We start from the raw sequence: 24,285 nt of genomic DNA on the forward strand, positions 1-24,285 counted from the left end.
TCTCTCTCTCTCTCCCTCTCTCTCTCTCTCTCTCTCCCTCTCTCTCTATCTCTCTCTCTGTCTCTCTCTCTCTCCCTCTCTCTCTCTCTCTCTCTCTGTCTCTCTCTCTCTCCCTCTCTCTCTCTCTCTCTCTGTCTCTCTCTCTCTCTCTCCCTCTCTCTCTCTCTCTCTCTGTCTCTCTCTCTCTCCCTCTCTCTCTATCTCTCTGTCTCTCTCTTTCTCTCTTCAGTTCATTAACGGCTTTATCAGAGGAAAAGTTTCATACGACAATTTACCAAAACATCTCAGCACGATTTGATCTATTAATAGATATTTCATGGACATCATATCATGACAGACAACTTCTCTCTCCCTCTCTCTCTCTCACTCTTTTAGTCTCTTCCCTTTTCTCTCTGTCTTTCTCTCTCATTATTCTTGCACACTCAGTAGCATGCAGCCACACAAAGTCACACACAATGGAACACACCTTATTCAGACAGTGACCTCAAAGTAATACCCCCCCCCCCCCCCGTGTCTCTTTCACCTTCAGATCAGATTAGTCCACATTAGCCTAGCTTTCGTCACAGCCAGGCCTCAGGCCTGCTTCTGCAGCTCTTTGCCCACTTACAGCCATGCACACTAATAACCACAGGGTTTTGAAAGGACTCAGGTAAAATGAACTAGGGGGATTTTAACTGGAGAGGGCATTTGGTAAAGCTAGTGAGCTGCCAGGTGCCAAATTTTTCCCGTTGGCTTTTTTCTGTTTTCTTATCAGCTTCAAATGAGGTACCTTTTTATTTGTTTAACTCCTGGAATCAGACACTGGATATCACTTCTCCCTTGCTCTATTTCTTCTTCTCCCTCTGAATCCCTTTCTTCCTTGTTGACCCTCTGAATGATCACCTGCATGTTTCTCCTCTGGGACTTGTTGCTCTTAATTGTTTGTATTGTCATAGTAATGATTCAAATGCATCTCTGCTGCCCTCTGCTGATATAAAGCTGTAAGTGATTGGTAATGGTTTGTTCATAGAGGGTGAAGAAATGATGAGTGATGGACAACTCCAACTTCAGACATGAATATCAAAAAAACATGTGTTGATTAAATCATTAAATATTGTCTTCTGATTTACTGTCATATGTTATTAAAACATTTCTGAATTATAAAATGTGAAAATAGACAAGTGTGTGTGTGTGTGTGCGCGTGTGTGTGCGTGAGCGCGTGTTCGCGTGTGCGTGCGGGCGTGTGTGCGTGCACATTACAATTACAGTATACTAATTTACCTGAGCAGTAAAAGGCAGATCAAGAGTTTTAAGTTTATCCAGTTAAGCCACAAAAAACATTTTACTTTGTATTTTCTATTTAGTGAATAGAAGATCTATTAAATATTTGAATTGTATTACTTTGAGTCATTCTGGAAATTATCTGTGTGTTTTGAGTGACGAGTTGATCAAACTGAGTGAATTACGTTTCCCTCAGCAGTGTGAAGCTCAGTATCAATAAGTGTTGAATCAAAAATCAGTGCGTTTATGTCAACTTCATGTAACTGTTGTAACATAATGAGGTATAATGTGACTTTCATGCCACACCTTCTGTATGCCTATGGAAGCACACACACCTGCTACAGTCTGTCCAACATTCAGAGTGAAGTAAACCCTCTCTCTCTCTTTCTCTCTCCACAGAAGAGCCAAAGCTGGTACAACGTAAGTCACACCTTTTTGTTTTTTATTTATAACGTCTGAACTTGTGTAATTAATGTGTGTGTTTGTGTGTGCTCATGTGACTTCATGTCAGGTGGGTGACTCCTGGGATTCTCTTGGAGCTGTATTTTTTTTTTTTAGTGGCAGCAGGTGCTGCTTCACAAGATGAAAGATTTGTGGTCTTGACCCCGTTTACTGGAGCACCAGCTAACTACTGTGGGTCACTGGTCCTCCAGGGAGGGATTAGCATGGGTTTAAAAAGAGCAACAGGTAGACATGTGTAAATGCAAGAAGGCATAGATATGGGGAGAGTAAGTCGGACAAAGTCTATCACCAAGGGCAATCATTTTACCAAAGTGTCTTCTTTATGTCTGTGAAGTTTTTACTAAGTATTGCAGTTTTATTTTATGCCACAAGATGGTGCTCCATCACTATTATTGACCTAACCATAATTCTTTTTACATGTGGCAGGTTGTCGAACAACTACTTAATTCCTTTTTTTATTTTAAGCTCCTTTGAAACTCAGAAGACTAAGCAGCGTGTTGTGTTCATTAAGCCCATGAGAGCGTTGGACTTTACACCGCTCAGTGTCAAACCCCTAGTTTCTCCTGAAGTGTGTTTGTTGGACTTTTTCCCATTTTCTGTTGTTTTATTTCATTTTATTTTTTATTCCCTGTGTGTATACTCTTCCCCCCTCTCTCCCCAGCATGAAAGACAACACATCCTGAGAGTAAGCATGACTTGTATTCTTGTGCAACCCTGGATATCTTCTCTCTCTCTCTCTCTCTCTCTCTCTCTCTCTCTCTCTCACTCTGTATTTGGTTCTCAGGCTGCTGGAATGATAATATCCCTCCTGCCTGTTTCTCATTCCATTGACTTCAATCCACTCTGTTACCACCTAACGATGAAGCTAAACTTTAGAGGTGGTGATTTTGATTCCTAATGTTAAAAATTTGTACAACTTAAGCCTTACATTCTTGATTGAAACATATGATTTGCTTTTCTCTCACAATGATATAGACAGTAAGTGAGTTGATTTGTGAAGCCCCTGAGATGGGACAAAAGAAGGTTACCGCTTCAACCTCTAATTTTGGCTCACAACAGGTGGTAACAAGCTGAGTTTCTCACTCTACTAAACAAATCAACAAACCATCATGAGGTTCTGCTGGACGACCCTCGAATGCCTTTAGACAACATGGGAATAATAAGAGCATGCTGCTTTAGGTGGTAGCATGTTTCCCTGACTCTATTTGTGTGACCATGTCCTGATAATTATAGAGTCTCTGTCTGTAAGAGTTTCATGTTTCTCATGTTGAAATTAAAAAAGAGGCTCTATCAAAACAGTCCTGACAGCTTCTTAAAAAAACTAATGCATTCATCTGCACTGTAGTTAGCCGCTACTGACACTCCATCTGGATTTGAGCATCACACATACTGTATAAACCTCGTAAACTTTAAATGTCTAACAGGTGTGGATTTCTAACAGATGTAAGTGTCATGTTTGCACTTAACAGCTGCCACAGAATACATCAACAACTCAAATAAAACATTGTCAAAGACACCAGGGCCGTCAAGAAAACAGTGCAATAAAAACAAAATTGACTTTTCGACTACAAAAGCCTGAAATACTCATAGACTGTGTAAAACATGGACGTGGTCTCACTGACATCACCCATTGGTTTCTGAAGTGCATCAATGGTGGCGGCCATATTGAAAATGCTATCTCAACCAAACTTTGGGTCAACCTAGTAACAGACCAAGGGGTGCAATTGAGGCGGGCCTTAAGCGCCCAGAGAAAACAGCCTCAGCGCGTCAAGCTTCTCAGCAGTAAGATCTGTCATGCATCTAATTAGTCATATCTCTTATCCTTCATGAAATCAAGATGGATGACTTCTAAAAGTCATTCCTCCCCCGTATGGTGTGTGCCGATAAAGAGTTGAACTATTTAAACCAGAATCGTTTTTGTACCAGGCTGTAAACATATTCATTTCTGTCAAAATTGACATTTCAATATGATATGTGTATAAGTCTCCCAGGTCTTTTGCAGCCAGCCTCAAGTGGACACTTGAGGAACTGCAGTTTTTGGCACTTCCACATTGGCGTCATCTTTTAACACCAGAGGTTGCTGCTTGATGATACTACACTAAAAACAAATTTGTGAGTGGCACTGTTACACCAAGTGCTATGTTTCTTCTTCTTCATGAACAACAGCACTGGTGTTGTTGTTGTTGTTGTTGTTGTTGTTTTTTTACTCAGTTATCATGCTCGCCCTGCTCTTAGACAAAACTCACTTGCATAGAATGTGTATTCATCTGTGGCTGAAAATGGCCACACAAGAGCCCACAATATTTAAACCTTTAACGCAAACTTTGCTCGAACCTACTGTAGTGTTAAAGAAACTTACAAAGGCTTTATACAATATGAAATTTATTCTTTAAAGATGCACCTGAATGCCTCACACATGAGTGTAGTCAGCAGTGTTAACCAGTAGTGTGAAGCTGAGTCAAATCAAAAGTTATATGGGAGTCATGATGGGGAATTCTTGTCATTAGGCTGGTGTTTTCCAATATGTGACAGAGTTTTCCTAGTCATAAGATAAATACTGAAGCTCAATCCACAACAACAAGCAATAAGTGAAATGGATCCAAATGGTACTTTTTCTACAGTTCTGGGCACCTCTGAATGGCAGTGATGACCTCCCATGGCACTGAACCAACAGTGATTAAAATTCACACCCGTCCTGATGTGAGTTCTGAGCCTGTTCAGAGATGTGCACAGTCGATCCTCCGTCAGAGCTTTTTGCATCGACATGTTTGTCGCAATGCTTCCTACGCAACCAAAACCACAAGGTCAGGGAAGTTAGCAACGAGAGGAAAAACATGAAACAAACACTGCATTGCTTTGCTGAGGACGCTGCGCACAGTGACATAAAGGATGGGATTGTTGCAAACAGAATGGACACACACACATACACACACACCTCTGGCCCTTACCCCCCCCCCCCCCCCCCCCCCCCCACCCTCCCTAAAAGTCATAAACCACACCCTGGTTTACAGTACCAGTCTCTCCCATCCCCTACTGTTTGTCCAGCGGGTTAATAGTTAACCAGATCCATACACACAGTGTGACAGCAGTCCCACCTCATCCCAACTATCAGACTTTCCCTGAGCACCGGACACTGCATCAGTCACAATGAACTCTTTCTTTGCTTGAATTGAATCGAGCAGAAAATAAAACTCCACTCTGAATACAGACCTCACAAGTCATTGCAAGGACTGATTAGTTCTGGGGGGTAATAATTAGTAAAAGAAAAAGCTTGACTGTATCCAGTTCTCTTGTTGTATGAGACTTTAAATTAAAGAGCCCATATTCTGCCCTTTTTGGGGTTCGTATATTTAATCTATGTTCCTACTTTTGTCATGCACAGGACACATGGAAAACACACTAAAGAGCATATAAAGCCAGAAAAAGAAGAATATGGGACCTTTAAGGCCATTTTTAAATTCAAGAAAGTACTTACAAAGCACGAGCATTGAACGGCAGCAGAAACGTGCTGATAGACCCAGGTTTGGGTGCAGGTACATGACCCAGGATGATGGCACAGGTTTGTACTGACTGGTGTCCTGAACAGAAACACTGAATATAAAATAAATATAAAAAGCTGCTTCAGCCCTGGATAACATCACAGCAGTATGAATGTATATTAAAACTAAAGAGCGTTTCCCAAAGACCCCTGCTGCTGCTGAAGATGATTTTTAAAAATCCTCATCTATTTGTCCTGCTTCATATTGTTTCCACAACGTCTGAGATTTGAAAAATAGCAGAGAGATGTGATGAGTTTACTTTATCCACACGAGTCAGTGAAATTCAAAGCTGGTTCTATTTTTGCTCTTTGTTTGTTTTTTCACTGCCAACCGGGACATCCATCACTATGCCCAGCATCTTGACTCTTGGACTATCTTAAGTTAAGAATGGTGGGAGGGCATGCACGTCTATACTAGGAGCTGCGAGTTCTGCATCGTTGTGGCCTACTAAGAGCAACAGCTGACAATCCAGTGTCAGGAGGACATGAATGAATCAATACCAAGGCTGGGGGGGGGGGGGGGGGGGGAGACATGCCTTCAATACCTTCAATACCTTCAATACCTTCACTTCACCACTTTTTGCACCTTAACTTTGGATTCCAGCAGCTGTTCATACGTCCAAACAACAACCTGAAACAAAGAAGTATTTACAATATGTTTTTTGTCCAGTCACCTTGCAACCCACGCTCTGGACCATAACCCATTGCAAAACCCAGTCAAGATTGATGGTGTTGTTTTGCAGCCAGAGGTAACTAGAGGTTATGCTCACATCTGTTCTCTGACAGAAAAAACATAAATGACTCTATTTTACTTGGTGCTGTTTTCATCCCTCTTACAGTACCTTCTTTCATCCCAGTGTTATCTTTGTTTGCATTAGTCCTGCTCTCCACAAAGTAAACTTGCCTCATTCTTTGCTAGTCATAAACTGGGTAATTACAAAGCACTCAGACCTCGACAGCACCACACACACACACTCACACACACTCACAAGGCTCACATGCTTACTAGGAGGAGTAAGCAGAAAAAAAAAGGAAAAAGCTGGCATGATAATAAAGGACTTGTTGGACGGGGTTACTATAGGGCAACGGCCGTAACTCCTCTCCCTGTGTGTGAAAGGAAGAGAGAGAGAGAGTGCCAGAGAACGACAGAGCGAGACGAGGATCATGGGGCTGGAGGGAGAGCTACATCCACTGCTTCACACTGAACTGGGAGCAGCGTTGAAAACGGGGGCGGGTACAGCAGCTTTGAAAAACCCCTAGAATCACAAGTTGGTAACCACTCTTATCTTCAAAATCAACGGTGACTGGCAAGGCCTCCAGCTTCAGAGGAGCCCATTGAGGTTGGGGGGGGGCTTGTTTTGGAAATTTTGTTTCCACTGTCCAAGCACTGAAAAGGATCTGGTGTGGTGATTATGGATGAATACGACGATTTCACAATGTCGGACTGGGAGACCGTGTTGGAGCTGGATGAAGCTTTGGCAGGGTGGCTTCTGCAGGGTCCAGCAAGAGGGGAGTGGGGTTGGGAGTGGGGCTGGGCTGCTTCGGACCTTCAAGACCCCGAGTGGGACACTGAGGAGATTCCTGCAGTAAGTTCACCATCCGCTTTCAAGCTACGAACCATCAGGAGAGAAGTGAACAAAATTATGTTGTTTAGAGTGATTATTCAGCTTCTTTTAACAGAGTGGTCAGCACACAGGCTTTGTTGCTAGCTGCTGCTGTGGTAATTCCCCACTAGCAAAGAAAACAACTGGTATGAGTGAGTCACTTCTCCCAGAGCCCAGAGGGACCTGATGTTTGGACTGTTCTGGTTACTGTGAGAGGGACTTGATCGTTTTGGTTGTGTCCAGTCACAGATGAAGCTTTTTTTTTTTTTTTTTTTTTTTAAGTAAACACCTTGATGGTCTGAATTTAAATTCAACAACTCGTCTTAACATGTTGTCAGCATTGTTTTACTCATCACTCTTTCTAAAGCCGAGTTCTATCAGAAACTGTAACTCCTGACCAGTATTTCTTAACTCCTTTGTTTTTACAAGGGAGGCACATTCTATGTTTTTTTGGGGGTTTTTTTGTATGTGAACAAGTCATCTTTTCCCACCAGCCCTGACCTAAATCATCGTGTTTTTCCTTTTGGTCTCGCTCTACCTCTCGTTACTCTATTGGCAGCTATTGTTTCCTGGAGCATTCCTTGTTGAAGGAAAAGCATCTGGCACAGACAGCGAGAGCTCTCTCTCTCTCTCTTTGGCACACACAGTTAGAGATTTTATACATCACAGGCTCACTCTTGTTAATAATCAAGTGTGCTGAAGCCAAAGTGAAGAAAAAGTGTAATTGTTGTTGGAGAGAGGATATCCCTCCCGGGCCAGAACCAAAAACATGAATCAAACAACTATGGATGGTTTTGTTTACACTTGAGGTTCCATCATTAGTCTTAACACTTTCTCCAAAAGCCTTGTTGTCAGACACGTTTGCTCTGTTACACAAAAACCTTGACAATGGGACTTGTATTATAGATTCTCATAGTCACATCAGCATGTGTACTGAATGATCTGCCGCAGGCTGATGTCTTGGATTTGTGCTTTCTTTGTTTATCATTAATGAAGCAGCCTTAAAGAATAACTCGGTCCACATTCCTCTGCTTGCCATTCACTAGACATCATCTCCAAGCGCCTGTCAAAATCACCCACAGGATTCAAAAAGCTAACAAGTTTAACCAAACATTCTGATCAAACCTGTGGGTGGTTTTGACACGGTCGACCCACAGACTCATGGAAACAAATGACTTGCAGTGCTCGACAGAGAGACAACGTTGATGACTGAGCGAGCTGCAGAGCATGAAGAGTGAAAGCTATTTGGAAGCAGAAGAAGAGTGTGTGCGTGATGGTGTTTCTGACTCTGGCCTGTCACTGCAGGTGCTGAGCCCGACGTACAAGCAGCGAAATGAGGACTTCAGGAAACTCTTCAAGCAGCTCCCTGACACAGAGAGACTCATTGTGGGTGAGTGAACAAAACTTGGACAAACAGAGGTTACTCGAGAGCAGCAGGGTGCAGCCTAAAGTAGCTCAGTCATTTTATCATCATAAAAATGACAAAACCCGGAAAAGAGAGGGATTGATAACAAATATTGAAAATTACAATAAATATGTCTGTGTAAAATATACTGCTTAATAAGAGGTGCCTTCTCTAGCATATTCTTGAGGCACTTTATAACCTGAGAATGAACTTCATACAGCAGTCAAAGCTACTTACTGCACCCTGCCATCAACACATAGTGTCACAAGGTGATTTGTTGTTGCATAATTCCTTCTGGCTCTTGAATGAATACTGTGTCTGTCTGAAATGCCTGGGAGAATACATTTCCAATGACTGTTATGGCTTGTTGATGAAGAGTTCACGGCTAATAAACAAGATACACATACACAACGGGAATGCTTAAGTCACTGCAGGGAGTTCTCTCGGTGGTATTGCTCTCAAATGCCCTTTTCATTTGATTGGATATCTGCATGATCTTGTGTCTAATCTGTTGATGGATTTTCTGGCACAACTTGCATCACCTGCCTACAGTAGGTGCATGGAGAGTGAAAGGCTTGAAGAGGTTGACCCTGATGATGGCCACAAGCCGAAACATGTCGCTCTAACTTGTTAATAAATTTGATCTTCACACTACAAGTGTTGCTTCTTGACCTCTTCACTCCTGCCTGCACAATGGTAGTCTGTGAAGTTGTGCCAAAAGTGAACACAGTACAATTTACATTTAAAAAAAATTAAAAATGTACAAAAAACAAATAGATAGATACCACAATATAGATTTTAAAAAATAGATTTAAAAAAATAGATCAGCTGAGAGCTGCAGTTTTGACAAAAATGTAGTCAGAATAATTGTCAGAATAATCTACTGATGGAGACACATTGATTAGCAAGTTTATATCAAGAATGATACACTCTCTGATGTCATTTTCACACTTAATATAACATGTGTGGTTGTATTTTTGTCTTCCTTGTTGCAGACTACTCCTGTGCTCTTCAACGGGACATCCTACTGCAGGGACGACTCTACCTCTCTGAGAACTGGATCTGTTTCTATAGCAACATCTTCCGCTGGGAAACCCTGGTATGCTTGTCAACACTCTGGCTCTATATGTTTTCCTGTGTATGTTGTATGTAGTTAGTATAGGGTTTAACTGTAGAGCTGTCATGTGTGTGTATTTTTTTAAATTGCGTGCTTTTGTGTTTGTGCTTGTGAAGCTAACAGTGCGGCTAAAAGACATCTGCTCGATGACAAAAGAGAAGACTGCCCGCCTCATTCCCAATGCCATCCAGGTCTCTACGGATACTGAGAAGGTAAAAGGGGGTTTAAAGGGTGGGGGGTGGTAATTGTAGTTCCATCTCAAACAGGGGAGTGACTAATGTTGTCATACCTAAGAGCACAGAGGGAACTTGTTTTAGATTTAATCATCTTTGGCTAAGGAGACAGAAGGGAGGCCTTGAGGTACTACAGAGTCCGGTTGGTAACAGATTAATGATTTCATCTTAATTACCGACAAGGGGGAAATGTTCCTGTCACAAATTGGTGACTGGAGAACCGTTGGCGAGATATTGATGCCATGCCGTGACTGCAAAATATGTCACTGCAAATTAAAACAATCCCAGATGAAAAGTTTTTTTTTTTTCTTAACTGTGCTCCTCAAGAATTGGACTCCAGTGCCAGCGAGACTCGTACATAATTAAATGTCTTTTTTTTGCAGCACTTTTTCACCTCATTTGGAGCCAGGGACAGGACTTACATGATGATGTTCAGACTGTGGCAGAATGCACTGCTGGACAAGGTAAGCACATCTGATCTGCTAGTGTCACGTTCATATTTATTACCTTTTATTGTCATCATGTCTTAACATACAGTACACATATTTATATTCAACATAAGGATGACAATATTTTACATTTTTATAAGTGGTGTGATGTCAAAAAGGTTGTGTCCCCCAGTGATGTGGAAATACTAAAAATAACACTTACAATACAGAAACATGTATTAAAATTGTTTAAAGTAGCTTGAAGTCAAACTGAGGTAGCTTGGATCTGTGTTACATAAATTCATAAATGTTTCCCTCCATCAAGGTTTTCTTCCCTTTCTCTACGATATTTAACATCTTTAGGAAGGACAAACAAACAAATTAGTTATAGTTTCAGGTTCATATTTAAACTGTATTGTCTGATAAAACAATTTGTTTTGGAGTTGTCTGATCACTTACTTGATTGATTGATAATTGATTGATGCATTTTACAGCCCCTGTGTCCAAAAGAACTCTGGCACTTTGTCCATCAGTGCTATGGCAACGAGCTCGGCCTGACAAGCGACGATGAAGACTATGTCCCTCCTGATGATGACTTCAACACCATGGGGTGAGTATTTATACACCTGAATCAGTTGCCATGGATACTTGTATAAACACATTTCAGTCTGTTAAACAAAAGTAATCAGAGAGCCCAATATGAGCAACACTCACAAGTTCAGTAATGAATACTGCATTCTGAAGTCAGATGGCTGATCAATCTTTGTTCTGCCTCTTCCTTCATTTACATCTTCATTTACATTTACAAGGTGGAATCAATAGAGAGTGTAGGTTCAGATCTCTTTGCTCTCCAGGGCACTTGTTATGTCTGAATTATTCTGTCATGTTTTCTTTTAGAAAAGTTGGACCTCCTATTAGATCCCAATGATTAGCTTGAGCATGATCAGCTATCGAGAAAAATACATCAGAGGTCAAATGAAATGCGTCATTATGGTCTTGAAGAGATTATGTTCTGGAGATGAATTATTCTGCATACCTTTAAGTACAGTGAAGTGCAGATCAGGTTTACTTCTATAGGCTTCAAATAAGAATACTGTTTTAATGTATTTTAAGCCAACTTAAATGTGATGGTCCAAATATGATGATATCGGTTTTAACAAATGCTATGCTAATACTGTCCACCAACCGACAAGCTAAGCAAAATAACACCATAAAAAGTCTGCAAACAGTACTTGGCTTATGTTTTATGAGGGGAAAAAAATGTTAAATGAAATACAGAAAAGTGATTAAATGTCTGGCCTGTCGCTCTTCTCTGGTTCCATCAGGTTCAGTGAAGAGATTCCCAACGAAGAGAACGAGATCAACAACGACAACTTGTCAAAGAGCAGCACCGAGGCCAAACCTGAGGGGAGCCCTCCTCTGTTACATAAGAAGCTTGTCCCAAACTGCACCATCCCCAGCCCAGGCAACCATGACACGCCCATTACAGTAAGCTATACATATCGTACACTGACTTTAAACACAAAAATACACACGTGTGCTCTTTGTGTCCTTAAAGGGATACATCTTTGATTAACATGGAGTCACTAATGATGCCATTTTTTTTCTCTCCCCAGTTTGCCCTTCCATCAGAGGAGTATGCAGACTGCCTAGCCGACGGCGAGCTGCTTGCTGTGCCGCTACTGGTGGTAGAGAAGAACAATGACACCAGCGGGCCTGGTGGTCCTGTCCCTTCCCCCTCTCTGGACTTCAACGACAACGAAGACCTCCCCACTGAGCTCAGTGACTCCTCAGAAACACATGATGAGGGTACGTGTACAGAGCAAAATAAACACTTTTTAATGATTCTTCAAACAATGTGTTGACTTTGAAAAAAAGAAAAAAAAGCTTTCTAAGTCATAGTGTCTGTGCATCTCTTGGTCCGGTAGGTGAGGTGCAGGCCTTTCATGAAGACCTGAATGGCAGGCAGCACATCAACGAGATCTACAAGGTCAGCGTGGACAAGCTCTATGACGTCCTCTTCACAGAGTCACAGTTCATGACTGAATTCATGGAGCAGAGACGATTTTCAGGCAAGTATTTAGAATGCTAGAACTGCGGGCAGAACAAAAGAAAGGAAATTGACTTAATGAACACAGCAGCTATTTCCCTTTTGACATCATGCCTATATTGGGAGGCTCCAAAAATATACAGTTATGGTTGTAACAGTATGTGTCTTGTTGTGGTGGCTGCCATGACAGAGCGGCCATGACAGACACCATCATGTTTATCGTTGTCGTGGAAATACTGGATGTTTCGTCAAATACTACTGCATAAGGAAGCTGGATCTGCTACTGTTGCTGTATGTGCTGCTGTGATAAAAAAAAATGTAAATGAAACTTGGAAACGTCGTCAGTAAACATATTCTCTTCCTCTGGTCAGTTTTATCGCCCGTTTATCTCGACAACGGTCAACTCATGTTCGTTTTTTTCACCGGGGGTGCGGAATTGAGTAGCAGGAATCACTCTCCGCTAGCCTCAACGTCATCTTTTGTTTTTGTTTTGATTAAGAGCCCCCTGGTGGTGGAATTTACATACTGTGCTTTTCGATTTGTAAGTCACATAAATTTAGGCTATCTGACACATCAGCTACTAAACACAAGGAACACTGAGATCCGAAGAGAGATCTTATCCTTATATCAAGTAAAAACAAAATGAATAATTACCTCTTAACTGTGTTCAGACAACAGCTAACATGTGCATGCACCTCCTAAAGAACTTATCTACCATTAGACCACTGAAGAGACATTATTTTAGTGTGGTAGTGTTCAGCGATACATGGGTGAACAAACTATGCTGTATTACTTTTTAAACATAGCCTGATGTCGCTGAGTGAGTTTTCACTATCAAACATCCTTTCAAAATGAAAACTGTAAGGTGACCTACATTCTCATGACTAACCTTCTAAAATACAGTAGAACAACATTATACCATCATTTGATCCTCCCACACTAAAGCTGTTTTTACATATCCTGAAAATAGCTGCAGTTCTGCTCCTGAAATTCTTCTTACCTGGCTGTTCATATATGCACCTCATAGCAGGAGACTATCCCTGTCGGACGGGGGAGGGGGATTGCTTCTGCCTTCAGGCAGGAGATACAGACTGCCAAAAGCAAAGCCCAACAGGTTAAAAAATTATTTTGTTACTCAGGCCATCAAGCTTCTGAACTCCAATGACGACCCTGATGACTGATAATGGGTTTTTTATTCTGGTTTTGATGATAGTTTTATGGAAGTTTTTTATACATTCTCAGTCTTCTGTTGTTACTTGATGAACTCCTGTATTTCTGTATTTAATGCCTCTCACGGTGTCTGTTGTTTCTATTGTCTGATATTCTATGTGCCTGTGTTCTATGTGGTTGTTGTTTTTTCTTGTTTTTTCTTCTCATAGTTGTTCTCACCTGGCTGCGAAACAAATTTCCCCTCGGGGACAATAAAGTAAAGTTGAAAGTTTAAACATCAACGTTTTTAGCTGCTTTTTAAAAGACTCAACAGAGTCAGAAAGAAGTAGTGAGATGGGTAGGGAATTCCAAAAGATTGGTGCTATGGCCTAAAACACACAAGTCTTAAAATGTGTCTGTGGGACAGACAGCAGGTTTAGGGTGTTTGACCTCAATGCACGGGTGGGTGACTATGGGTGACTGAGTTCTTACAGATTTTTCTGGGGACTCACCATAAATGGCTCTGAAAGTGAGTTCTGCGTTCTCACATCAGCTCACTCTGACTTTATGCAGAAAAAAATTACCAGGGGGCTGGCAGGAGAAACTCTTCTTCAAGGAATTTTTAAGGAGTTTTCTGAAAGTATGAAAGCCCTCTTAAAGTGACGTCAGAAAAAAATCATGGTGAGATGTGGTGAAAATGCTCCCCTGCCGTTTTAGTTGTTTCAATCATTTGTCTCTCTCATCATTTTGCTAATTTAGATATCGTATACCACCCGTGGAAGAAGGAGGAGGCGGGGAACCAGACCAGAGAGATCCTGTACACCATCTCGCTTTCCAACCCCCTCGCCCCGAAAACAGCCACAGTCACTGAGACACAAGTACAGTCTTATTCTTGTTGTTTCAAGAAGCATCGATTGTTTCTTTATGCCTCCTTGAGTTTGAAAGTGTTTCAATTAAACCACGTTTTTATTGTTTAACCAGACTCTGTACAAAGCAAGTCAGGAGAGCGAGTGTTACATCATCGACGCTGAGGTCATCACACATGACGTGCCCTACCACGACTACTTCTACACTCTCAACCGCTACATGCTCACCAGGGTAGCCAAGAACAAGTGTCGGTTACGGTGAGTAAGACTCAAAGCCCGGGGTCCACATAGTGTTTTATCTTCTGAGCACCAACATGTTTTTTGAATCGGTCTCATTCAGGAGAGAGTATATACAGCAGGGTGAGGCCACCTGGAAGACATGCCCAGACACTCCAAGAAATTCTAGATTGAAATCTCTGAATTATTATTATTTTTTAAACCTGAAGGGATAGGGGGAAGGAGCTAAAATGACTTGCTTCAAATTCTGTTTGCAGCAGCAGCGAAATGTATCACGCTGAATTGGCTGAAGCCCAACCCCCTCACCTATGACTTATGGATATAGAAATTGTGGGACATATATGAAATGGAACAAATAATACACTCAGTGAGGCTTCAAAAACCCAAATTCACTAAGAGATGGAGTCCAGCCATGACGTTGCTAATGCAATAAAAAATCTATTAAAAAAATAAAAAGCCTTTATCTTAACCTTACCTATGGCAGGGTGTCTTGTATGTGTGTTTTTATGCTTTTTTGTTTTTATGCTATTTCTTTATTCTGTACTGTGCCAAAAATTGAAATAAACAAGAAGTTGAAAAAAAGAAAGAAAGAAAGAAAGAAAGAAAGAAAGAAAGAAAGAATTTTCAGAAATGTGGGAATGTCATCAGATAACCATTCACGGAGTGAGACACATCACCATTATATCCCAAAAAGCTGGTTCTGGCCAAACTGTCTGTTTGTTAGATGTATCAGACATAAAGTATCATAAGAGAGTAAATGAGTAAAACAGCTCTTAGGTCAGGAGATTATATTCAATGTGTAATGTTAATGTCTTCAGGGGACCTTATAGTGCATGCATCGACATACTCTGCTTTACAGCTGTAAAACATACATATTTAAAACCATGCATACAAAAGATGTTGCCAAGATTCTTCCTTTGATTTTTCCTCTGTATTCTGCAAAGTATACAAAATGACAAAATGATAAGGTGCAATGAGGTGACATCATACTCACAAACAAAGGAAGATTTTAAGATATAGCACAAGCATGTCTTACCAGTTTTCCCCAGGTTCCTGCCAATACTTATCAGCTGAAGAAAAAACAAAGTGTTGTGGGGGAAAAAGCCAAATATTCAAGTAACTCCAGCTCACACCCGACTAATGAGACTTTTGTTGGAGAAATGTCTTATTGTTTATTTTTATATATGTGAATGTGTTTTTTCTGCAGGGTATCAACAGAGCTGCGCTACAGGAAACAGCCGTGGGGACTGGTGAAAGGCTTCATAGAAAAAAACTTCTGGAGCGGGCTAGAAGAGAACTTCCGCGTTTTAGGTAAACTTTAGTGTTGCTTGCTTGTCTGTTTGTGAAATGAAATAATGATCATTTTCATGATTCCTAAAATGATAAAGAACAGGGATGAGAAATACCTCTAGGGCTACTACTAAAGATATAAAATAGATAAATAGAGAATCACATAAACAGTTTCTCCATGGAGACTGTGCTGTGTAAATGATTTAAACATTTTTATTTGGACCTGAGTGAGGTGTGGTGTGAATGTGTGACAATTGTCTTCTTCCACCCCAGAGTTGGAGTTGTCCAAGCTGGAGGACATCCTGACAGAGGCCCACCAGTTATCTCCAAAGGCCAAGGTGGTGAAAAACTCCACGGTGAGGCGGAAGAAGAGGCCGCTGCCCCACATGCGCAGCCAGCATCTGGACGAAGCGCTCAGTCCCGTTACCACGCCAACAGATGAGGAAGTGATCCAGAGGATCAAGCACGTAGCAGGCTCCACACAAACCAGACACCAGAGTCCAGAACACCATCACCTGGCAGGAGGCCTGGCTCTGTACAGCGTGTCCAAACTGCTCCTCATCATCAGCTTTGTGTAAGCAGCTGATCACAACACACACACACGCATACACACACACATGTACACACACAATCACACATATAGGAATGCTTGTATATCTGGCTATGATGGTGCAAATACAAGTTAGACACATGCTGAGATGACTCACATGTCCATGTAAAAACACTTCCATCCTGCGTCAAACTGAATTTTCTCCGTGCTAATTGTTTCATGATTTCATCAATTGTTCCTGTTTGTTTTGTGGAGTTCTTGTCTCGTTCACTAATACGGTTGTGTGGCTGTCTTTTAAGTAACTCATTGTCAGTCCAATAAATGTAACCTCTCTCTCCTCTTCTTCCATTGCCATCCATAGGATCTGTCTAAGGTACATAATCTAATTAGCCAGCATAGCCAGATACATAGATTCATTGGTGTTTACAGACTAAGGGAATCCAGAATGAAAATAAATGCAGCATAGAGTACTCTCTTGTTGACTTTCCTCTTGTGCCCGTCTTGCACTTCCTCAGCCTGGTCCTGCTGGTGTTCCTCAACATGATGCTGTTCTACAAGCTGTGGATGCTGGAGTACTCTGCACAGTCCTTAACAACCTGGCAAGGGTTACGGCTTCATGAAAGGTACACACCTAAACACAACGTTTCTGTGACGCAGATTTAACATGTTTTTGATTCTGTGACCAAACATGGTGCCTATCTCTGCAGAAATAAGCCTTAACGGCGTCCTGTGGTAGTTATTTGGCTGGTGACGGACACATATGCACATATAAAGTTCTAGACTTATTATGCAACACACACACAGATACTGTTAAACACACAGGCCTAACTACATCCACATGGCTGATGATGTGAACACCAGCGCCTAAAATGACCGCGGAACAGCTCAGGGCTCGCTGAAACAATTTAGCAAACTGTTTGTTGGCAGTCCCTCAAAATGAAGGCATGCTTCATCTGCTGCACCCTGATGTTGTTAACGTGTGTGTGTGTGTGTGTGTGTGTGTGTGTGTGTGTGTGTGTGTGTGTGTGTGTGTGTGTGTGTGTGTGTGTGTGTGTGTGTGTGTGTGTGTGTGTGTGTGTGTGTGTGTGTGTGTGTGTGTGTGTGTGTGTGTGTGTCCCAGTAAACTGCCTCAGACGCAGATGGAGTGGTCCCAGCTCCTGGAGGCTCAGCAGCGTTACCATGACGCAGAGCTGCAGAAGTGGAGGGAGATTATCAAGTCGTCAGTAGTGCTCCTCGATCAGGTACGCACACACTCAGAGACTTTTTGAATAATGACATCCGAACTCTGGCTGATGTTGTGTTATGATCCCAAATTGTTAACGCCTCCCCGAGAATGAATACCCAACTGGTATGGTGGTGTAATCTGATGTCATCAATTTCAACCATGCAAAAGAAAACAAATCCGTCACTCTGATTTGTTTCAGAGTTATTTTAGTACCAAAGCTAGACTTGTTGTTTGCTAAGTGTAGTATTTGTCAGCGTCTGACTTTCTCTGGAAAGGCAATATGTTTTCTACTGTTTTTAACGAGGAGTTCGCACATCCAACTCTCTCATGAATAAATAAAATCTATGTGCAAATAAGGCTACAGCTTGTTCTGTTCAGTGCTAGCAGCAGGAACAAAGCTGTTTTTGGACCGCTTTGTTCTGCACCTTAGGGACTAAAAGCCTCTGTCCAGAGGGGAGAAGCTGAAAGCTCGTAAACTTGAGCTACTCAGCCCTGAGTTTATTTATTAATTTATTTGCTCATAATGTTCCTCTTTTTAAAATATCAACTTTGCTACAAAGGAACATCTAGTACTTTATTATATTGTGGTATTTCAGAGCATATAATTTTTCTTAAGTCTGGTCTAGATTTATTTTTTTATGAAAAATTAACAAATCTTCATTACCAGTGTTTTGCATGGGTTTACATGTTTTAATTTAGCAAACTATCTATATAAAGAATTAAGAGATAAAACATCCATAACAGGATCTGTTAATGGTAATTCTTACTTGAAGAGAATAAAAACAAAACATACAAAACAAACATCTGCTTCTATTTTCAGTGGAGAACTGTCAGACCTCATCAGATGTCAAACAGAAACAGAAACCAATCAAGAAGAGAGAATCCTAACAGACCTGTGATGAAATAGTCCTGAACTGAAACATTAAACTTAGGTCCGGATAGACCCATGAAGATCTTAAACTTGAATTAATGATATGGGATGCAATCCAATCTTAGTGATTTTCTAGATTTGAGCCAATCCAGTAATCAATATCCAATCAGATGAGTTGCTTTCCACTGGCCCTCAGTTAGAGCCTATGGGGAATGGATCACAAAATCTAAAGCCTGTTACACACAGTTACCACAAAGGTCCGCGTTCTTTTCCTTCAAGGTGCAGGAGATTTGTAATATGGGAGGAAGTCTAATCAACAGGTAATGATATATAAAAATGTCTGGATGGGGATTTAAAGGCTGAAGATGTATTCACAGCATTCCTGGTGAAATGAATTTATTAAAAAAGTGATTTATTTATTTTTGTATTCTCTGAATTTTCCCACAGTCTTGCAGTCTTTTGCACTGATAGGAAAGGGGGTTACATCAATAGTTCCTCCTCATACCATATTAATGTAGGGCAGTGATAATACCAGAAAGCATGACCACATCACTCCTGTTTCAGCATCTCTACACTGGCTCCCTGTGTGTTTTTAGAATTGATTTTAAGATTTTACTGATTACTTTTCAAGCTCTCCATGGCCTTTCCCCCAGCTGTTTATCAGACCTTTTACTACCCTACAAACCCACGGGCACATTGAGATCCTCGGGCAGAGGTCTCCTGGTGGTTCCAAATGCAAAATTTAAAAAACAAAAGGGGACAGAGCATTTTCATGTGAGGGCTCCAAGACTATGGAACGATCTGCCCGAGGAGATCAGGTCGGCAGAATCAGTCATCTCTTTTAAGTCCCTTCTGAAGACACACTTTTTCCGGCGAGCCTTTCCTGATTTTTGTTGATTTTAAATTGTTACTATTTTCACTTTTTAGAATTCCTTTAAAAGAATTGTGTGTATTTTACAGTTCTTTTAAAAGGGATTTTATATTTTAAAATTATTTTTATTCCTTAATCTTGCCTTGTTTATTATTCTATGACCTGCCTGTTTTACATTGGCTGTCCTTGTAAAGTAACTTGTTTTTGAAAAGTGCTCTATAAATAAAGATTATTATTATTATTATTATTAATACTGTTTTTAATGAACAAGCTGGTCTCTTACTCATGTTTTTTCTTGTCTCTAGATGAAAGACTCTTTATTGAACCTCCAGCGAGGCATCGGTTTAAGGGACTACAGCTCCGAGGCTGAAGAGAAGAGAAGTCGCTACCACTGACACACCATCACCAAGGCCATATGAGGGCATGCTGTGCAATATAGGACCTGTTTTGTTTGTGAACCAGTATGCAGGCAGCGGCAAGACAGAGGACGGACAGAGGGGGGAGGTGGGGGGAGGTGGGACCAACAGTGGGCTGGTCCAAAAGACACAGAGTGGGGGAACAGTCGTCTCCTGCGCACAGAGGTGAAAAACCCCCCAGGAGGAGACCATACTTAGAAAGTGCTCCCCCCTACCACACACAGGAACTGAGGTGTCCCTAACATCACTGAGGCATTGTGGGATGGTGCTCCTTCTCTGCACCTGTGGGGAAAAAACCATTTCCTTCTACTCTCTTATTTTCCAAGTGCATCCTACTGTAAGCCGTGTCGCTCAAGACAGCGGCAGAGAGGAAGAAGGGAAACTACTGCATGCATTTAGACGACCTAACTTCCCCTCAGTCAGTGTTAACGTGGTTCAATTCCAGTTCATGTGTGTCAAAAAAAGAAGAACAGAAGACGTGCAGAGATTTTAAGTCAAAGAGAGGGGGCGGTCCTTTCCAGTCTTAATGGCTTTCTACACTCTCAAGACTGTTCCAAAACCCATCGTCCCCTAGAGGTCCTCGCTGCAGTGTCCCCTTTTTTGGTAGACCTCAGTGTGATCAGAGCGCAGTGATCGTCCCACAAGCAGGGGAGAGAAAACGTGTTGTAGCGAGGGAGAGCTCAGCTTCAGTCCTGGGTGGTCTCTGGTCAGGGCTGGTTCCCTGTTAGACCATCACGATGAGATATTTATTAGACAAATCTAGATACTGATGAGACTCAAGCAAAGTTCTTTGAACCTTACACACAATTCACATCATCAGCTGCCCCTGCCACAGTGATAGCTACGTTACATTGCATTAGCCCCTTATGAATGAAGTAGAATGTATCCGCCTGAACCCAAAGGCTTGACTTTGATCACATAACATTCATTTCAAGAAAAGGGACGCTGCAGCCCGGCCGATAGGGTGACCTGTGTTCTTTACATGTTTTATTACTGAACTGTGACTATATCTCTTGAAATATGTTTGAATTAGAAATAATTCTATGAATATATTTGAAATATATAAGAATATTTCATTATTTAATATATATATTTCAAAATATATAAACATAACCTATATTTATTGTTAATTTATGTACATACAGAAATTATCAGAGCTCTAGACCAGTTAAAGAATTTCTAACAAAAAGTGTTTTCTTCTAAAAAAAAAAAAAAAAATGCATGCCAGATATGTCTGTGACATGTCCAGTGTGCAAGTATGATTCTGCTTTTTGCGCGATTATATTCGCGCATGTGTGTGTGAATGAGAGGGTGTATGTGACTGCGTGCATGCATGCGTGTGCGTACAGGTGTGTACTTTAATATGTGACATTTTTACCATTCCACACGTGTATGTTTCTTATGTTTTTTTCTTTTTTTTTCTTTTCTGGCTCTTTGCAGCCAGACTGCCTTTTTAATGCTAATGCATTTGGATGCCGCCTTGCATTAGCCCCACCAGGGTACAGTTTACAAACGAAGAGTTTTGTTCCAAAATGACATATCCAACATCTGAAACAAAGTTACAGCCACTTTAACATGATGACTGATCACTCAAACTATCAATGCAGTCCATTTTTTGACACATAAGAAGCAGCTTAAACCTAAGGTAGACAAGAGGAAAAAGGACAAACATGATAGTCTAAATATTAAGATTGAACAAAAAGGTAATGAGCTGGATATAAAACATTTTGGAGATGAACCCTTCATACCTTTAGTAGCTGATGTAATCTTTATCCCTGTCACTACAGTAGGGGCTAAATGACTCTTAAAGGAATAGTTTGACATTTTCAGAAATTCACATGTTTACTTTCTTGACCAAACTTAGATGAAAAGGTTGATACCAGTCTAATGTCTGCGCAGTGTGTATGAATCTACCAGCCGGTTTGCTAGCTTAGCACGACTTTTTCCTTGTTTTTTTTATACAAAGCTAACCATCTCTTGGCTCCCCATGCCAGCAGCCGTGCAGCTTACCTTCATCTATATCTAGGCAATAAATCGAATGAGTGAATTTCACAAACTATTCCTTTAAATCCTACGTAACCTATATCCTATTATATTCTCCTTTTTCCCCCATTTCGACTTTCTGTCTTGGATGCAATGAAAGCATGAAAACTATTTTAAACGCAACTAAATTGAACCAAAAGAAAGAAGTAGAAATGTACACCACACAAAGGGTCATGTTGTTTTAAATGAAGTATTAAACATGTATGTCTTTATGTATTTAAAACTGGGTAAGGTGCAGTAAAGAGCATCTCGTAAAGTTTCCATGAAAGCACTTCCTAAATTTAAAAAAAGGACTTCCTTGTGTTAAAAAAAAAATAAAAAGAAAGTGAGCACTTTAAAGCCTCCTCAGGGAGGGAATATAAGAAAGAAAAGACATGGAAGCAGTTTAGATTGAGGGATGAATGCAGAGGTGATGGAAATGTTATAAATTTGTGTTTTTATTTTATTATCATTTTATTTGTCAGTCACACTTGTGATTTCCAGCTTTCAATCTCATTAAGAATCCCTGAGTTTTCTGTCTTTTCGGGATTGAGCACTGCTCCAAAAAAAAGTGTTACACATGCTCAGATTGAGTGCTTCACTTTATATTTAACGTCATTATTACATGAGATTCTCTTCCAAGTTCAAAGACCTATCAGAGACCAGCTTCCTTGTCTGTTTCAGGGCGAGATTGAATGACTTGTTTGAGGGAAATGGTATCTTTACTGTGTGCCTATTTGGCGTGTTACTGACTGGCTTTCTGAAAGCAGCTCAGAGGACTTCAGGATTGAACCCCTGCTGTGAGTGTGTGTGTGTGTGTGTGTGTGTGTGTGTGTGTGTGTGTGTGTGTGTGTGTGTGTGTGTGTGTGTGTGTGTGTGTGTGTGTGTGTGTGTGTGTGTGTGTGTGTGTGTGTGTGTGTGTGTGTGTGTGTGTGTGTGTGTGTGTGTGTGTGTGTGTGTGTGTGTGTGTGTGTGTGCGAGTGTGTGTGTGTGCGTATGACTTACGGTGGAAGAAGGCACTGAGTAATGATAACACATGAAACCTTAAGACCTGAATGTGAGTGGTTGGAAAGCTTTTCTGTTGTATTGAAATCCCTTTCACAATCCTGATGACAATGAAAGACAGTTTGAAGTTCGGCTTCATGTACATGATGGTACAGAAATGATATGAAAAAGTGATGGACATGCTTTAAAGAGGTTGTTGTTTTTAAGTGTATGATGAAATGGATTTTCCTCTTTCAGCTTGAATTCTATTTTTATTTTTTTGTATGTTTGAAAACTACAAACCTTCTGTTTGGAACAGGACATGGTAAATGCTTGAGTACGTTGTTTTTCCTCTCCTACTGTGGCTGCTTTTGTTTTTTAGTGAAAGGATACATTTGAAGAAATGGACACATCCTCCTCTTGGTCCAAATTAAGCTCCTCCCTCAGCCCCTAAGAAAAGTCGTTTTTAACCTTCATCATTCCCGTCACAACTCAACATTTCCCATTTGTACCAACGCATTTGACAAATCACCTCGATTATCTCACAGGTTTTTGGTTTTGTTTTTCGCTCTTTTTCTAGCCTGCAGTTATCTGCGTTACTCGAATGATTGTATGATTGCTATCCCTGCACAGCTGTGAAACCAAGGTGACCCAGGAGTTCTGAATGCCGCTGCTTTGTCTCTGACAACTAATGAATTATGCGCTTCATTGACTGTATTAATTGGCATTTGCCTTGTTGTCACAGAGTCAGCGGGTCATTAGTGCCACCCTAACCACCCAGTACTAAGTAACAGCCTCGATTGAATCTCACACACACACAACCTCCTGAAATGACCACTGATCAAACTCATGGCGAAATTCTCTTCTTTGGGTGTGTCTTTATGAAATATGTACTGGTGTAGTTCTGTTCAAAAATAATTCTACTGTATGTTTTTTTTTTTTTTTTTTTTTTTTTAGAAAATGTTTTGATCTCTAGAGAGAGACTTTTAGTGAAATTTCTACGGAGATAAAAAATATACTCTAAGTATATGTTGCGTATATCTGCAGTGTGCACACATACACACACTGTCAAAGGAATCCGACCTGCGCTGCGCGTAGGTTTTTGATTTGCCGATGACTTTGCCTCATAGAGACTGAAGATGAAAGTGGCTTTCTGGTTCATGTGAAGTAGAGATTGGGAAGTATGAATAAAAAATATATATGATAAACAAATAGTGTTGCTGGGTTTTTTTGTTGCCGTTTATAAATTTTTTGTCTTTTTACAGGAACAGTGTTGTCCTGACAGGAAACACGTTATTCTTATAAAGTGAGTATGTTTGACCTCAGGAGACTTTACAGTGAAGTGTTTTGTTAAGGAAGATTGTATGAGGCACCCAGATTAAATATTCATTTTTTACTGCACTTAGAAATAAAAATAAATAAATTCAGACGAACTATGAATAATTTACCTCACATATTGAAAGCATTGTTATTTTGGGGAGTTTGGCATACAGCACCATTTTCTTCTCTTCAGTGTGCTCCCTGGATTCTTCTCCTCCCTGTTGTTCCATTGTAATTAGTGAAATACCCACTAACTACTGCTTCTACAATATAACTCAGCAGGCGACTGCAGCTGAAAGTTGATGCCAGATGACTACAATAACTTTTAAAACAATCAGGATGCTTTTCACCATAATACAAGGGATCAAAATGTAAGTTGATCAAAAA

The 24,285-nt window shown here is 40.8% G+C and overlaps 1 protein-coding gene across 14 annotated transcripts in view; it reads left to right on the forward strand.

Annotated features, from left to right (window-relative positions):
* gramd1bb (GRAM domain containing 1Bb) overlaps positions 1–23,532 on the forward strand; it is a 105,714-nt gene extending 82,182 nt beyond the window's left edge. For 10 of the 14 annotated variants that reach the window (XM_065960631.1, XM_065960623.1, XM_065960625.1 and 7 more), the window contains 17 exons: positions 1,660–1,680; positions 2,384–2,407; positions 8,170–8,254; positions 9,265–9,368; positions 9,503–9,598; positions 10,003–10,083; positions 10,542–10,657; positions 11,373–11,535; positions 11,664–11,856; positions 11,976–12,119; positions 14,006–14,124; positions 14,228–14,370; positions 15,557–15,660; positions 15,913–16,213; positions 16,705–16,812; positions 17,310–17,430; positions 19,462–23,532. In XM_065960631.1, coding sequence (XP_065816703.1) covers positions 1,660–1,680; positions 2,384–2,407; positions 8,170–8,254; positions 9,265–9,368; positions 9,503–9,598; positions 10,003–10,083; positions 10,542–10,657; positions 11,373–11,535; positions 11,664–11,856; positions 11,976–12,119; positions 14,006–14,124; positions 14,228–14,370; positions 15,557–15,660; positions 15,913–16,213; positions 16,705–16,812; positions 17,310–17,430; positions 19,462–19,551 — 2,013 coding nt within the window. In that variant the 3' untranslated portion in view covers positions 19,552–23,532. The remainder of the gene's footprint in view (positions 1–1,659; positions 1,681–2,383; positions 2,408–8,169; positions 8,255–9,264; positions 9,369–9,502; positions 9,599–10,002; positions 10,084–10,541; positions 10,658–11,372; positions 11,536–11,663; positions 11,857–11,975; positions 12,120–14,005; positions 14,125–14,227; positions 14,371–15,556; positions 15,661–15,912; positions 16,214–16,704; positions 16,813–17,309; positions 17,431–19,461) is intronic. The other 4 variants (XM_065960626.1, XM_065960629.1, XM_065960628.1 and 1 more) reach the window with 1 other exon arrangement.
* Positions 23,533–24,285: the final 753 nt, after the last annotated feature.

This window comes from Labrus bergylta, chromosome 11, assembly GCF_963930695.1.
Source record: "Labrus bergylta chromosome 11, fLabBer1.1, whole genome shotgun sequence".
NCBI classification, from domain to species: domain Eukaryota; kingdom Metazoa; phylum Chordata; class Actinopteri; order Labriformes; family Labridae; genus Labrus; species Labrus bergylta.